Raw genomic sequence first — 16,746 nt, 5'->3', positions numbered from 1 at the left:
ATGTATACGCTCTAAAAAGGCAGGGGATTCAATACCAACCTTCATTGGTGATGGTCTAGTGATCATTTTTCCTTGATAACAAGCATCACAAGAAAATTCGTCATTTGTAAGAATCTTCAAGTTCTTTAATGGATGCCCACTCGAATTTTCAGTAATTCGTCTCATCATTATTGATCCGGGATGGCCCAAACGGCCATGCCAAAGCACAAAAGTATTTGAATCCGTAAACTTCTGGTTTACGATAGAGTGTGCTTCAATTGTACTAATTTTTGAATAGTATAAGCCAGAAGATAAAGTTGGTAACTTTTCTACAATGCATTTCTGGCCAGAAATATTCTTTGTAATACAAAGATATTCCCTGTTCATTTCATCTATTGTCTCAACATGATATCCATTTCGGCGGATATCTATAAAACTCAACAAGTTTCTTCGGGACTTGGAGGAGAACAATGCATTGTCTATAATAAGTTTTGTTCCCTTAGACAGAAATATTATGGCTCTTCTAGAGCCTTCAATCAAACTTATATTACCAGAAATTGTTGAAACATTTGTTTTTTCCTTATGCAAATAAGAAAAGTATTTCTGATCGTTGAATATGGCATGAGTTGTTCCACTATCAATAACACAAATATCTTCATGATTTGTCTTTGATCCAAACATAATTTGAGGGTTATCCATATTCTTCAAAATAACATAAATAAAATATATTATAGTAAACATCATTATCAAAGCATAACTTTTATTTATGTACAACAATTACATAACCATACTATCTATTACAAACAACAAAAATTAAAATATTTACATTTCTACAGATTCACTACCGATTACATGACTTGTTTCTCCTTCTGGGAGTGCAAAGTAATCAGCTACATCCAAATGCATGAAGTCTAAATTATCTTCAGAAATAAAATTTGCTTCAGCATTTTTCTCTGTCTTCTTCAGGGAGGCTTGATAAAGCTCAACCAGGTGCTTTGGCGTACGACAGGTACGTGACCAGTGCCCTTTTCCTCCACATCTATAGCATGCATTTTCTGCATTTGGCGCTTGCACCGCTTCATGCTTTTGTTCCTTCCTTTTCCACTGCTTGTGGTGAGGAGGCTTCTTTGGTGCATTATTATTACCATGATTGGGGTTTCTTCCCCGACCACGGCCATGACCACGACTAGGGCCACGACCTCTTCCACGTTTAGCGTGGTGGAAGTTTGTCTCATTCACTTCAGGGAATGGACAAGAACCAATAGGTCGGCTTTCATGATTTTTCATTAATAGCTCATTATGTTGCTCTGCTATAAGAAGATGTGAGATAAGTTCAGAATACTTTTTAAATCTCATCTCTCGATATTGCTGCTGCAGGAGCATATTCGAGGCATGAAAAGTGGTGAAAGTTTTCTCCAACATATCATGATCAGTAATATTATCACCACATAATTTCAATTGGGAAATAATTCTGAACATAGCAGAATTATACTCACTGATAGATTTAAAATCTTGTAGCCTTAGATGAGTCCAATCATAACGTGCCTGTGGAAGAACGACCATCTTCAGGTGGTCATATCTATCTTTCAAATTATTCCACAGTATGACTGGATCTTTAATAGTGAGATATTCCATTTTCAGGCCCTCATCAAGGTGATGGCGTAGGAATATCATTGCTTTGGCACGGTCTTGGTTTGATGCCTGATTTTTATCCTTGATGGTGTCTGCCAGACCCATCGCATCAAGATGAATTTCAGCATCAAGCACCCAAGACATGTAGCTTTTGCCCGATATATCCAGGGCTACAAATTCAAGTTTAGAAAGATTTGACATTATTTAGGAAAAGAAAGTTCTTACCTCAGATACTTTCAAAATATTTGCTCGAGATGGCAGAGTCTCGTGCTGATAACGTGTTATAAAATAAAGACTATAAAGTAAAGACAAGTATAGAGAGAAACTGATATATTATTCGAATTCAAACTGATGTACATAATGAACTGAAATCTCTTCTATTTATAGAAGAAAGGAAGCTGCTGTGTAAGCTGCTACTATACCAGATATGGATAATCTTCTACTGAGAGCAATGTTTATCCATAACGGAGTACTGAAAGGATAAACTTATTATACCCGATATGGATAATCTTCTACCGGGGGTTGTTTATCCATAACTGGGTACTGAAAGGATAAGCTACTATACCAGATATGGATAATCTTCTACTGAGAGCAATGTTTATCCATAACGGAGTACTGAATGGATAAGCTTATTATACCCGGTATGGATAATCTTCTACCTAGGGTAATGTTTATCCATAACCGGGTACCGAAGTGATAAGCTTCTTCAGGAAGCTTATTTCCAATAGAGTACTAAATAGATAAACATATTTACGGTGGAGTCCCATATGGATAAGCTTCTTCAGGAAGCTTATTTACAACGGAGTACTAAATAAACATCCATAATATAATATATTTATAACAGTTTCTAGTTTATCACCAACAAACATTATCTGGTAAATTATTGTAGTAGCAATCTTCTTCGTATCATAGTTATCTTCATAATAAATTATACTCGGATTGTCTATTCTACGTGTCTCCTTTTTATAATCTTGATTGTGTAACTCTTTTTGAGGTTTTGTTAGAACCAAATAAAAACGCAGGACAGACCGCCACTAGTGGTTGCTGCCGATGACATTGGACATTAATCTATATCTGGACTGCAAAACCCAGGATCTTCCACTGATTTAAGATTGACGCAGAGGAATTTCTTGGAATAAATAGTTAATTAAAAAAAATTGAGGGTCAATGACAACATTAATGAACTTCGTAGAAGTACATCCCAGCAGTCCCAAGTGTGCCTATCATAGGCGAACCCCAAGGCTGTCTCAAGAACACCTTTAACACACTTATCCCTAACATTTTCACGTTTAACAGGTATAAATAAATGCCTTAACTACAGGAGAAGTGAGTCACTGAGACTACATTACACCATAATAGGTTTTCTAACAACGGTACTACCTGATTCAGCTCTTCTTTTTGATGAATTATAAACTTAATTGTCATAAATACAACAAGAAAATTTTAATTGGATGCACGAGAAAGTGGAGGCTGATCCTGGCAAAGGACTCAAGCATGACCTTGAATGAGGGTCATTGCTCTACCTAACGGAAGTTAAAGCAAATCGAAGACCAGTAAACATAATAAAATGGAAAAGGGAATAGAGGTGATGAATATCCTTACTCTTCTTTATCCAAGTGCAATATTAAACAGCGATTCTTTATTATCAAAACAAGGTCGAGCTTTTGACTCGTAGTCATCCACCCAAACCCCGTCAAATCTGAGACAATCAAGATGCCATCAAAATCACTTTCTTGCTAGTAGACATACTTGATGACTGCCTACCAAGGCTCAAGTGAATGAGAACTTACCTTTTTTGCCTCTAACCTTCAGATTCTCTCATATATTGGTATCCTTTTCCATCTCAGTCTCACACAATCAGATTATAAAAAAGAAAACAGAACATATTGCCATCGCATATTAGGAGAATCTTTTAAGAGCTGAAGAAGTACAGTACTTATGTAGCCATGAATTACAACCCCGAAATCAACGACCATACAAAAGCAGAGAACTGTCAGGACTCCCAACTTAAAAAATAATGGGTCATAGTCCAGCAGAAACATTAAGGAAAAATATTAAACAGGAATTTGTCTTTGAAATTGGCATCAGAACATTAGAATGTCGATGCAGCACAGTCAGCAAACTTCTATGGGAAGGAAATGGCCACCAAAAATAAGGGCCATTTCCTAAAGATAGCTTTGGTATAAAACAGATAGCTTTGGTTAGAAACAGCCACTTTAAGAGACCCCATTTATCTACACCTACTATTAGAAGTCAGTTCAGCATTACGTCCTTTCTAGTGTATCACGCATGCTAGTCAGAAGATTCTCCTGTCCAAGAATCTACTCAACCTATAAACTACTGTAATATCTACACCGGAGTTGCGTACTTCCAAGATATCACTCTTTCATCCGTGAATTCTGTTTAACCAGTGAAATTCACATATAAAGGCCAGATTACCTGAAATATGAACTAATAAACAGTCTTACCCCAATATCAAGCGGCCCATTCCCTCCTCCAATAGCATGAAGAGCAACAGTGATTGTTGAAAGAAGCCGTAGAGTCACAGGGAAAACAGCAGGTTCAACCTTTGCTGTACAAGAGAGACCAGATTTTGAAGCATCTCTAATCTCTAATACACCACTCCCTCCCCTATTATTCAGTCCACATAAATCCAATTCTTGGTTCAACTCGCATGGGCTCACAATGAGTGCTACTTCTTCAAGTGACCTGCACTTCCCTGAACTACCCCTCCTGTTAAAGCGCTTATTCGTAGACGGACTAAGTACCAATGTCGAAGTAGCCTCAAGCCACTCCACAGTCAGTCCCTCAACTTCATCATAGTATATGCGCTGTTCAGTCTGGAAGTATGTAACAATATAAACAAGACATTTTGAGAATAGGGCATGACACATGTACATAGCAAGCATAATCTGATGCAGAAAACTGGTCCTAAAGGAAGCTTCTGGATTGTAAATACTACTCCCTCCGTTTCAATTCATATGACGCAGTTTAACTCGGTTTAGGAGTTTAAGAAAGTAAGACTTCCAAAACTTGTGGTCATTAAAATGTTATAACATTTGTATGGCTATAAAAGCTTCTCGTTAAGGGAAGATGAGAAGTTTAAAGTTAAATTGTTTCCAAATAGAGAAATATGTCATTATTTTGGAACGAACTAATAAGGAAATAGTGTCACATAAATTGAAATGGAGGGAGTAAATAGATCAATCAATCAAGGTAAAAAGAACTTACGGCTAGCTTGTGTATGTACAAGGACATGAATCGTGGTCCCAAACCCATCACTCTTGCTTGTGAGAACAATACCTGCATGGAGGATAACACATGAATAATCAAAGGACTATTCTCGTCAGTGCAAATTTGATAATGTACAAGGATGAAAGTACGTGATCTGAGGACTATTTTCATCGTGGAAATTTTTATAAAGAGCAAAGAAAAAGGTTATACAAGTACTCAGGTTCTATTGTCCTCACATCTTTCCATGTGTAGCTATTGCAACATACTAGAGACAAACTTAGAGCACAAGAGTACACAATATCATTATTATCCTGCCATTTAGCCCTTTTCGGTTTAAAATGATGATTGACACACGAGTGAAAGCTTTGATAAAGTATGAGGAAGAAAGTTACAAGTATTCAGGTCCGGCTATCCTCACTTCTTTCACAAGTAAAGCTATTGGAACTTTCTATAAACAAACTTGCAGCATAGTTAACACTTAACAATACAGGGATCTTCATTGTTCTTCCACTTTGCCCTTCTGTTTTTAAATCATGATTAATTGCATGTCCCCATTCTGATAGCATCACATAAGTTTTCGATTTCATCTGAGAGGAAACACAGAATCACCAATGTTTTGTTTGGGAAGGTGCGCGAAAAGAATAGTAGACAAGCCACCCAAAAAAAGGAACGATATTTTGTTTCGTTAATGAAGAACCTAAAACGCTGGCAAAATAGAGAGGTATTATCTAAGTTTCTACTGTATTTCCTGTTCATCCATCTAAACAAAAAACAGAGAAGAAAATTTCCATATCCTCCTCCCACTTCTTCTTCCAACCAGTGCCAGACGATGCTGTGAGCTGCTAAATTTTAGAAAGTCTCGAGACCTGTATCTTTGTTATTATCCAATAGATATTCTAATGAATAAAGTAGCTTAAATTACATGATATTATTAAGTTTATCTAGCATTATGTTGCTCCTCGGTCTGTAAGTTCAGCCCTTAAACTGTCTCTCTTACACCCTACTTTACCTAACTTCCAAATTTCTGCATGCTCTTTACTCAAAATATAACAAGCTTATGTGTTTGCCAAATTCTCAAAAATACTGCCAAGTTGAGGCCACTGCCTACCCCTTTTTCAGCGGCTGAAGTTCAGCTTGAGATCTATCACTTACAAACATCCAGGTAAGACCTGGTAGCATTTCACAATTCAAGCAATACGGGTGCAAAATTGCAGCCGCACTGATATAGCCTCAAACCATCAAGAAATGATCCCCCCACCCCACCCCACAACCCCCACCCGGCACGCCACAACACGGGCAGAAGATCTCATGCAAGTGCATGATATTTGTCTATTATAAACAAGCATTTAGCTTTAACATGCATTTATTAAAGGTCATAACACCAATGTCAGAGGCAGATCTAAGATTTGAAGGTGGCACGCGCCACAATTTCTTTTAATGTACACCTTGTAATAACTAATATAGATTTTGTTCGGAATATTTGTTCGGTTCATTTTTTTTAGTTTATTCGGGTAATTTAATAGACATTTTTCATTTGCAAATATGAAAATTATATCTCTTTCCCATACCCTACTTATGAGATTTCACTGAGTATGTTATTGTATGAAAAATACATCTAAAACATCAAGAAGCAAATGTAATTAGCATTTTTAAAAAGGAATCACACCCTTATTATTAATAATACAAGTAAAATTAATATTCACTAGGGAACTATATCTTTTTTTGTATGCTAAAAATAAATTTGCACAAGTAAAATAACGTCTTCAATAAAGGAATTCCACCACTCAAAATAAGAAAAAAAATATCATCAATAGGTAAATTATAGCCCATAAGTAAATGCAGAATCAGATAAACTACAAATCCCAAAAATTAAAATCATAAATCTCATATTTTTCTAGTCAATGCTTGTGAAATATTCATCATAATTTAATAGTAAAGAGTTTTAAATTGTATTTAACAATCATAGAATAGCACAAATTTTTATTGAATTTTTAAATTTTGGAGGCTCTTTTATACGTGTTCTTGCTAAAGATCACATATAAAATAATAGAAAAGAGGAAAAAATTATAATAAAATAATAAACGACATATAGGAAATTGGGAGGTATCCAAAAAGGAAAATGACTGGGACAAAGGAAATAAAAAGCACAACAAAAAGGAAAAGTCAAATAAGGTTCAAGATAAACTCGAACTTGATAAAAAGGTTTACCAATCATGGCACCTTTATCTAATTTGAGACTGGGCGTGGCAGGATCAAATATTTAACCTAGTTTGAGAAAATTTCTACATAAGTATATGATAATTTTACCAACCTAGTGGGTGCCATACCACCCTAAAGGGTGGATCCGCCCATGCCAATTGTTACCTCCAAATACCTTTCTTTTTGTTGTATAAAAGTATAATGCTTTGAACATAATTTACATACCTCCTTTCCTTTTAGAAGTACCCACATGTAGAGTTTCTCAATAGCATCTTTCACGTGCCTGCTAGCCAACTTTCTTTCATTGCAATGGGAAGCAATACCAGCAATAGTTTTTGCACATGGAACCCTATGTTTTGAAGCTGCTGCAGATAATGCTTCTTGAGCTTCAGGTGATCCAATTGCATCTTTATCAAAGCATACATTGGTCAAACATCTTTCGCGTGTCATTTCTCCCCCATCTGGATTTTGCAACAGTTTGAGCTTCAGATATGCCTCTTCAGCTTCTAGAGCTGCAGCAAGCATCCGATGCACCAGAATATCCGGATAGCGCCTGAGCGGAGAAGTAAAGTGCGTATATAAAGGAATAGCAAGGGCATAATGACCCCGATCATTTTCATCTTCTACGTCTCCACTGCAGAAGTAAGCTGCCAACTGCATGGGTCTTGAGGCGTAAGACATAAGAATATCCAATAACACAGAATCGTATGTGAGCTCTTGTCTAATGCGCTCCAATGAATTATGGAACTGGCCAGAGGAAGATGTGTCCAATGTCAGACCGTGTTTAGAGCAGAAGGACTCGAACTCTCTGAGCTTACGTAGGTTGGGTTCAGGGTGCCTTCGCAGCAGTGCACTAGAAGGGTAAGCTCTAGTTATAACTTCAGCAGCTGTCCTGTTAGCCAAAAGCATAAACTCCTCAACAAGGAAGTTCGACTCCTTCCTTCCACTGAGCACACTATCATAAGGTATCCCTTCTTCATCAAATAAGAAAACTATTTTGGGGCTTTCGAGTGATAAAGCACCATCCTCAAACCTTTTTTTCTTCAAGATTTTAGAGATTTCATAAAGGTTCTTCACAGATGTAACAACATCAGACCATTTAAAAAGGCCATGTAACACTGGCCAAGAACGTTCTCCTTTATAAGAACTTGGATCATCAAGCAATCCATCAATAATATCCTGAGCATGCTCATAAGAGAGCTTGCAACAAGATTGAATTATAGTGCGGCCAATCCAGCGCTGTCTAACTTCCCCAGTAAGACTGATGTCCCAAAAAATAGAAAACGTAAGTTTGTCCACCCCAGGATTAAGCGAACCCAAATTCTCAGAGAGCAACGGTGGCAACATGGGCAATTTACTTTGCAACAAATACACACTCGCTGACCTCGCTCGGGCATTTTCATCTAAAGCCGAGTCCGGTAGAACAAAGTATGAGACATCAGCAATATGGACCCCAACTCTAAAATTACCATCAGACAACCTTTCAACAGAGAGTGCATCATCAAGATCAGTGGCAGAAGCAGGGTCAATTGTAAAAACACAGAAATTTCTGATGTCTCTTCTACTCTGAAGCTCCTCTTTAGGTATTTCCCAAGGGATACTTGGAAGGCATGATAAGGCCTCTTGAGAGAATTCTGAAGAATCAATTGCATTTTCAAATAAGGTTGCAGCAAGCTGCGGCTCCACTTCTCCACCTCGTCCAAATATGTCAGTGACATGAGCTTCTGGAATATAGTTCTCTTCTGCCCAGTCTGCAATCCGTGCAGCTACTAGGTCCATCTCCAATGTCACATCACCAGCTTCCAATCTTTTCAAAATAAAGTCTGGCAGGCTCTTAAAGGGTACCATCATTTTTGGAAACCGAGGATCATTTGGCGTTAACATGAGATACTGACAGCTCAAGGCAGTCGATAAATGTCTATTCTTCTTCGAGTCCCTTTTGTAACCTTCTCTACTCCACATCCACTTCTTGACGCTGAGAAAACCAGTGATAGTGTCCCGACGAGGTGAACCCTCAAGGATAGCGACAACCCTTCCTGTTGGTCGTTTAGATGGGAATGAATTCACAGTGACGGACAATCTCTCGGTCGCATGCAAAGCATCATTCATTTCACTAGAGCACCCAACTATGGAAGGTTTCGACACAGTCAAATTATGTCCATTGACACAATCATTCTCAACTGGTACTTTTTCTTCTGGATTTGACACTTCTCCAAAGGATTGCCCACTTCTATTACATACTGCATTTTCTAAGGGGCTAGAGCAATTACCGCACCTACTGGACTCAAAATCTGCATCTACCTTGTTCTTCCCTTTGCAATTCTCTCTAACAAATTCTGAATTGTCAGACTCCAACATACCATCATCTACCAAAGCGGAATTCTCAACACCAGCTGTATATCCTTTCATTTTAGTCCAAAGAGAAGGAGGATCAACTTCAATAGCAACAATGTCTCCTTCAACCTGCAAGAAAGTGTAGAAAAGAAAATGTTATCCTGCAGAATGGCACACAATGTAACTAATAAACAAACCGACACCTAAGAAATTAAGCAAGAAATAAAAGATACACCACACTTACGGCTCTGTTTTGAACTGCAGGCCCACTAATAAGAACATCCGCTCGCACACCATCAATTTTGCAATAGGCCTGAGAAGCAGGGGTTATATGATTATGAATCTCATGAAAGCACCAGAAGAACTACAAATTTGATGCATAAACAAAAAATGGAGTAGCAAAAAGACCATGGCAAATGTTACTAGAGATTACCTCAAGTCTATTGTGGGCGTTGACACGAAACAATGCTTTAAAGATATGACCCCTCTGCAGAACAACAGAAACGTATCATCAAACTCTCATTCAACGACACATTCTTTTAATTACTTCATTTACCAATATACAAGTATTCAAGCAAGTTACGAGGCTGACCTCTAGTGCTTTATGAACAGCTTCTGCTGGCCAATGTGGAGCAAAATATTTCCTCTGGGGGTAAGAAGTAATTGGCGGGTCTCCGTATACAATGGGATCTGGGCATGAACCTGAATATATTTGTCCACCAACACCGGGTGATAATGTTAGCTGCACAGGGAAACTTTCGCTCTCCGCTGCATGTTCATTAAAATGCATCGTAGGCAACGAAGTAAAAGCAATGTTTGATGCTCTAGGCAATGAAAGCTCTTTAGATCCTTCATGATCCAAGATAGGAACATCTCCCTTGAAATTCGATTCCCCAAGACAGACAGTCAGCGAACTACTTGCTGTTCCAAGTACAAGCTCAAAGAAGTGAGAGGAAATTACAAACTACAGACTATTTCAAACCACAATCAAACTTTTATGCAGGATGAGTTCAACTATTTCCCCTAGTAGGGCAAAAGACTTAGACAGCACTAAAAGGCAAACATGATAATTAAAAATTTGGTTAAATTAGTTACATCCATTGTCAAAGAAACCAAAGAGGAAGTACAATATCTTACAATAAACATGAAGTGCAAATATAATTAACATATAAGAACAAAGAAGAAGATACATGCACTTCAACTCTAGCATCAAGTTCTAATTTTCACCAGACTAATGCGTTCCGATGAGACTAGCTACTCTAAGCACACATGTTATATAGTTCCTTTTGTTTTGACAAATCGGAGTGAAGCAAACATACATGTATTAATATATGCACATGCAGACAAACTAATGGCTGAATAGATTTCTTTTTCTTAGGTATTTGATTGAATATTGGGTACAAGCCCGTAAATAGACGACTATGATTAATTCAACTGTGCTTAAAAGTCTTCCATAATAGAAAGCACAATCACCAGGCAAGAAAACCAAAAATAAAGCAAAAATTTTCCCTAATAAATCAAGAAATAATATAATGCATCCCCTAGGTGATTTCTGCCTTAGGGAGCACAGTTATCACTGGTGGGAGATACCAGTGGAATATAGAGGTTCACCGTCATCAAATAGTAGTAATGCCCGGCCAAATCCAATAAAACAATAACAAGTGAAAGAACGGAAAACTAACTTGGAAATCCTACAAAATAAAATCACATAGAACATACTATAGAAAATTACGTACCTGTAGGAGGAGAGATTTGCTTAGATCGTCTAGATCGACGGTTCTTCTTCTTATCCTTAATCGGAGTATTATTACTGTCAACTACTACAGCTGTCTGATTTTGGGTTTCCGCAACCACTTCACCCATATTCTCAAAATTTAAACCCACAACAGAAAAGAAGAAAAAAAGTAAACGAAATGCGAACAAAAAACAAAACAATCAATAAACAAGCATCTTCCGGTATAAAAATTGGCGGAAGAAAAGAAAATAAAATGAGAAAAGAAAGAAAGCGGGGTGAGGGAGGAATTACTACGGCATTTATATAATGAGTTACTCATGTATTAGCAGGGATAAGGGGGTTGGGGGGGCTGAAAGGAACGTGATGATTGGTCGGCGTAGACAAGGGCGCCGACTATTGATTCCTTTGTCTTCTCCTCTTCCCATTTCCTTTCCTTTTTTTTTCATTTCTATTTTCTTTTGTTAGCTCTATTTCTTTTAATCTTCTTTTTTGCCCTTTTAGGTAGATATGCTTTTTATCTTACTCCTCTCTTTTGCTTTGAGGGAAAGCATTGGGTGGGATGTGAGGACACGTGGGAACTCCTTTTTCTCTTTTTCTTTTCAAAATTCAAAATATTTGGTGCGTTTAGACTAGGCTGTTAATAGGCCGATTCAGTCGGATTTTGAAAACGAGGACTTTCTATCGGAAATTCCGGGGCATTTGCATCTATACCAATTTTTGTATCACGTTTTAATTTATGTTCGTTTTGTAAAAATAATTACAGCCGTACTTGTTTTTTCGCATAACTTCAGTATTCTAGTAGCCGGCCCTAAAGTTCAGCTCTAGAGCTGAAGTTTTTATTTTGTAACTGTCCAAGAGCTGAAGTTTTTGTTTGTAAGCTTCAGCTCTAGAGCTGAAGTTTTTGTTTGTAAGCTTCAGCTCTAGAGTTGAAGTTTTTGTTTTGTAACTGTCGAACTTCAGCTTTGTTTGTAAGCTTCAGCTCTAGAGCTGAAGTTTTATTTTGTAACTGTAAAACTTCAGCTCTAGAGCTGAAGTTTTTGTCTTTGTAACTGGGGAACTTCAGCTATAGAGCTGAAGTTTTTGTTTATTTATAATTTCATTTGTCACACCATCTTGACCAACCTGAAAGAAAATTAATTAGAGACAATAGGAGAACATTGCACCACAAACTTGCAAACTGTGTTAGATTCTCTACTTTGCATAGGATCCACGAAACATGTAAATATCCTCAGAGAAATTAGAGAGGCAGATTAAATCCATTCATTCATTCATTCACTTTTTTGTCCTTATACAGAACTGTATGATTATTTGCCTGGTAGTTTCATGACTTTTACTGTTGCTACTTACCAGATTATGTAATTACGAGTAGTAATTAATCAAACAAATCACCAAGTCAGTTGTGTGTGTGTGTATATATATATATATATGCATGTCACGTGATAGGAAGTGGCAAAGAAAGCAAATTGGTTGTTTCAAATGTATAGGTTGGCGTGAAAATTTATAGGACTCACAGGAGAAATAAGAAGAATCAGATAGGGATGAATCTTACTTATGGAAAAAGAAAAGATAAAACTTTGAGAAAGAGAAGGAGGAGGAGAAAGGGGGCTGAAGTTGTTTAAAAAGTGGGTACAAGTTAAAAGTTTTAAAAAAATGGGTATAGGTTAAATGGTGGCGACCAAATAGGGCGCCCCGTGCAATTTTTAAGGAAATTTTAACTTGTGTAGCTAAGGTTTAAACCATATTTATTATAAATAAAAATCCTTTTAAAATATTATTTTCTATAGTTATCTTTTATTTTCTATAGCAAAATATATATTTATGGTATACATTACCGTTAAGGCATTAAATACATTGTCTAATATTTTTCTCTCTCATTCTTTCAGTTATTCTGTCATGACCCGAATTTTCCACCATCGGGAGTCGTGATGGCGCCTACTAGTGAAAGCTAGGCAAGCCAACTATTCCAATTAATTTACCCTTTTCATTTTTAATCTCTTAACAAATGCAAGTTAACATATTATAAAAAGCGGAAATAATAATACGGAAGAACAAAATTTAACGATTAAGCTAATACCAATACGAATCTATAAATATAAACCACCCAGAACTGGTGTCACAATCTCACAGACTATCTAAGAATACTACAAATAAGGTCTGAACAAAATAAATACATGTCTGTCTCTGAAATAGAAAAGAACAGAAAGAAACAAGATAGGAAGGGGATGCCAAGGCCTGGGGACGTCTGCAGGACTACCTCGGGTCTCCGATGGACTGAAGGCAACAACCCCTAGCTAAGGTCTGTAAGTTCCAGTACCAGGATCTGCACAAAAGAGTACAAAGTGTAGCATAAGTACAACCGACCCCATGTACTGAGTAAGTGTCGAGCCTAACCTCGGCGAAGTAGTGATGAGGCTAGGACACAACAAACAACATAACCTGCAGTTAAACAGTATCTAGTAGAATAACAGTAATAGAAGCAATTCAAAAGCACGGGAAGGGGGAAACATGTTTTGGGGAATAACAACATAAGGAAACACGGAAATAACAGGATGAAACAATTAAGGCGTTTGTATCAATAGCAACTAGAAATCATGACAAATAGGCAAAGAATGCACGACATCACGCTTCGTGCTTTTACTCCCAATCCTCACTATGCAATCAACAAAGAAAATGTGCACGGCATCACTTTCGTGCTTTATCGCTATTCCTCACCAAATGAATATTAGAAATGTGCACGGTATCACCTTTCGTGCTTTATCACTCTTTCCTTACCATATGCATAAATATAAATGTGCACGGCATCACCTTTCGTGCTTTATCACTCTTTCCTCACGCAAACAATAGCAACAACAACATCCCGACAAGGGAAGTAACAATAAGAATAAATACATCCCAGCAAGGGGATCAACAATAAGAATTAAATACGTCCCGGCAAGGTAATCAGCTATAACCAAACTTGTACCAACAATTAACTTCACAAATGAACCCCAACTGGAGCTAATGCTCAACAATAAACAAATACCAAGAAGATAATCATAAGTCTTGCTCAACATGGATAATCAACAATTTAGGCATTAGTAGTACTTATCAAGAAACACAACGATCACAATTTAAGACTCACGGGCATGCTTGACACCAACGTATAGATACTCGTCACCACACCTATACGCCGTACACTACACTAGCACATAGCAAATAAGGCACAACGCCTATTCCCTCAAGCTAAGGTTAGACCAAACACTTACCTCGAATTTCCACGACCAAACTCAAGCCTCAAACACCGCTTTTCCTTTTGATTTCACTTCCAATTCAATTGTATCTAGTCAATATTAACTTATCAACAACAATAAATGCTAAAGAATTCATACTCAATGCTTAATTGTAGGTTTTCTATCATTTTTCCCAAAAAGTCAAAAATCAACCCCGGGCCTGCTTAGTCAAAACTCGAGGTTCGGACTAAAACCTGATCACCCATTCACCCACGAGTCCGAATATGCAATTAGTTTCGAAATCCGACCCAAAAATGAGGTCTAAATTTTAATTATTCAAAAAGCTCTAACTCTACCCAAATTCTCAATTTCTACCATAAAAACCCTAGATTTTTGGATGAAGATTGATGAAATGCAAAGAGAAATCGAAAGAAAAAGGTTTAGTATCATATACCAATATTTTGGGGAAGAACTTGCCTCTTGAAAATCGGCCCAGTGCTCTCTAGTTTTGAAAATATGAAGTCGTGGGCGAAATTCTCGTTTTGCTACTGTTTTAAAAAAACTGGGCAGGCCTTTATCGCGTTCGTAATGGGCCTCCCCAGCCCGATTTCCCATTCGCGATCGCGAGAGTGACTACGCGATCGCGAAGCATGGTGCATCAGACACCAGATATAGCAAAAACCTCCAACTTTTCTAAGTGAAAAACATCTTGTGGCCTATCTGAAACTCACCCGAATCCTCGGGGCTCCAAACCAAATATGTACCCCAACCTAAAAATATCATACAGACTTACTCGCACGATCAAATCACAAAAATAACACCTCGAACTACGAGTTTAGCATAAAAATCAAAGAAAAATCTCAAGAACTCTTAAGTTTCAAATTTTACAACTGAGGGTTCGATTCACGTCATATGAATTTCGTTTCTTACCAAATTTTACATGCTCAACTTAAATACCATATAAGACCTCTACTGGGCTCCGGAACCAAAATACTAGCCTCATACCATCAAATTCAAACATCTTTAAATTTTTAGAAACTCTTATAATTTTAGTTAAATAATTTTCTTCAAAAATTTATTTCTCGGGTTTGGGACCTCAGAATTCAGTTCTGGGCATACGCCCCAGTCCCATATTTTTCTGCGGACCCTCCGAGACCATCAAATCATGGGTCTGGGTCCGTTTACCCAAAATATTGACCGAAGTCAACTTAAATTCAATTTTAATGGCAAAATTAGCATTTTATCAAATTTTCACATAAAAGCGTTTCGGATATACGTCCGGACCATGCACATAAATTGAGGTGAGATAAAAGGAGATTTTAAGGCTTCGGAATGCAGAATTGACTTTTAAATCAAGTGATGACTTTTTGGGTCATCACATATTCTCTCCCAAAATCACCGCACAGTATATCTAATTTCTCTCTCCATGATCTCTCTCTCACAGCAAATTTGGCTTCCATGTTGTTCAACCACGATTATCCCCATTGTCTTCCACAAGCTTTATAGTTCTCTTACAACGTCATTATCTCTCTCAATTTTTAACTTTTTTTTCTCCAAAAAGTTGTGGTAAGTGTTAAAGTTTTTAGGTTGTTGGCCGGTTAAAGCTTCTTCTTTTTCTCTTCAACAGTTTTTTTAATATTCACCATTCTTAGGTTTTCTGAAGAATACTTGAAATTTCCTCTTCAATGGATGATTCAACAACTTCGAAGAGGGTTACCCGAGGTATACCCACTAAAGCACTCAATTTTGAACGGCCATCTTTCGATTTGCAAATCACTCAAGAGGAACCTGTATTTGCAGGTTCATCAGCAACCATTGAAGCCAAAAGGAGAAAAAAATACACAATGACCCTATGAAACAAGGTCAAGATGAGAAAATGTGGAAAAGAGAAGAAAACTTATGGATGATGCTTCTGGGAGCAAGGGAAAAGAGGTCGCTAAAGGAAGTAGCTCGTAAACACAGAACGATAAGGTAATTATAGATGTATTTATATGTATTCGAGTCCGCATACATTATTTTTAGTTAGTACAGTGGTTTTCTCTTCTTGTATTTAGATGTATTTATATGTATTCGATAAGGCATATACTGATTTTTATTTTGTACAGTGATTTTTGACTGTTTTATTTATATGTATTTGAGCTCATACAACAACATTTTTAAGTACATTGTTATTTCTATCATTTTTATGTTATTCATCAATTATTTATGCATTTAATCTAACTATATTCATCTGTATTTTCAGCCTAACTATATTCGTCTGTATTTAAAACAACAGTTATTGCCATAACTCAAAGTTTCTATTTTAGTTATCAATGTACTATGTTGGATTCACGAATGAGTTATGTATTTAACCTAATTGTATTCATTTGTATTTTCAACCATATATTTTATCTTTTTAGTTATTTTTTGTATGCAGGAAATAAA

The 16,746-nt window shown here is 37.0% G+C and overlaps 1 protein-coding gene across 1 annotated transcript; it reads right to left on the bottom strand.

Moving 5' to 3' along the window:
- Positions 1 to 3,445: 3,445 nt before the first annotated feature.
- On the bottom strand, positions 3,446 to 11,577 carry LOC104212476 (DIS3-like exonuclease 2). The gene is made up of 7 exons (XM_009761754.2): positions 11,115 to 11,577; positions 9,971 to 10,299; positions 9,812 to 9,865; positions 9,623 to 9,691; positions 7,270 to 9,507; positions 4,843 to 4,914; positions 3,446 to 4,451 (listed from the first exon to the last, which is right to left on the bottom strand). The coding sequence occupies exons 1-7, from the start codon at positions 11,239 to 11,241 to the stop codon at positions 4,047 to 4,049; spliced, it is 3,294 nt and encodes a 1,097-aa protein (XP_009760056.1). The 5' UTR covers positions 11,242 to 11,577; the 3' UTR covers positions 3,446 to 4,046.
- Positions 11,578 to 16,746: the final 5,169 nt, after the last annotated feature.

The sequence above is a fragment of the Nicotiana sylvestris genome, chromosome 4 (assembly GCF_000393655.2).
Source record: "Nicotiana sylvestris chromosome 4, ASM39365v2, whole genome shotgun sequence".
NCBI lineage: Eukaryota > Viridiplantae > Streptophyta > Magnoliopsida > Solanales > Solanaceae > Nicotiana > Nicotiana sylvestris.
This window is presented reverse-complemented; position numbering and strand designations above follow the sequence as displayed.

Excerpts from the sequence above, each read along its gene's own strand:
- LOC104212476 (XM_009761754.2), bottom strand. The coding sequence starts at position 11,241 with ATGGGTGAAGTGGTTGCGGAAACCCAAAATCAGACAGCTGTAGTAGTT. Across the intron at positions 9,508-9,622 it reads CTGCAGTTCAAAACAGAGCC|GTTGAAGGAGACATTGTTGC; the intron begins GTAAGTGTGGTG and ends ACTTTCTTGCAG. Across the intron at positions 4,452-4,842 it reads TGTACATACACAAGCTAGCC|ACTGAACAGCGCATATACTA; the intron begins GTAAGTTCTTTT and ends ACATACTTCCAG.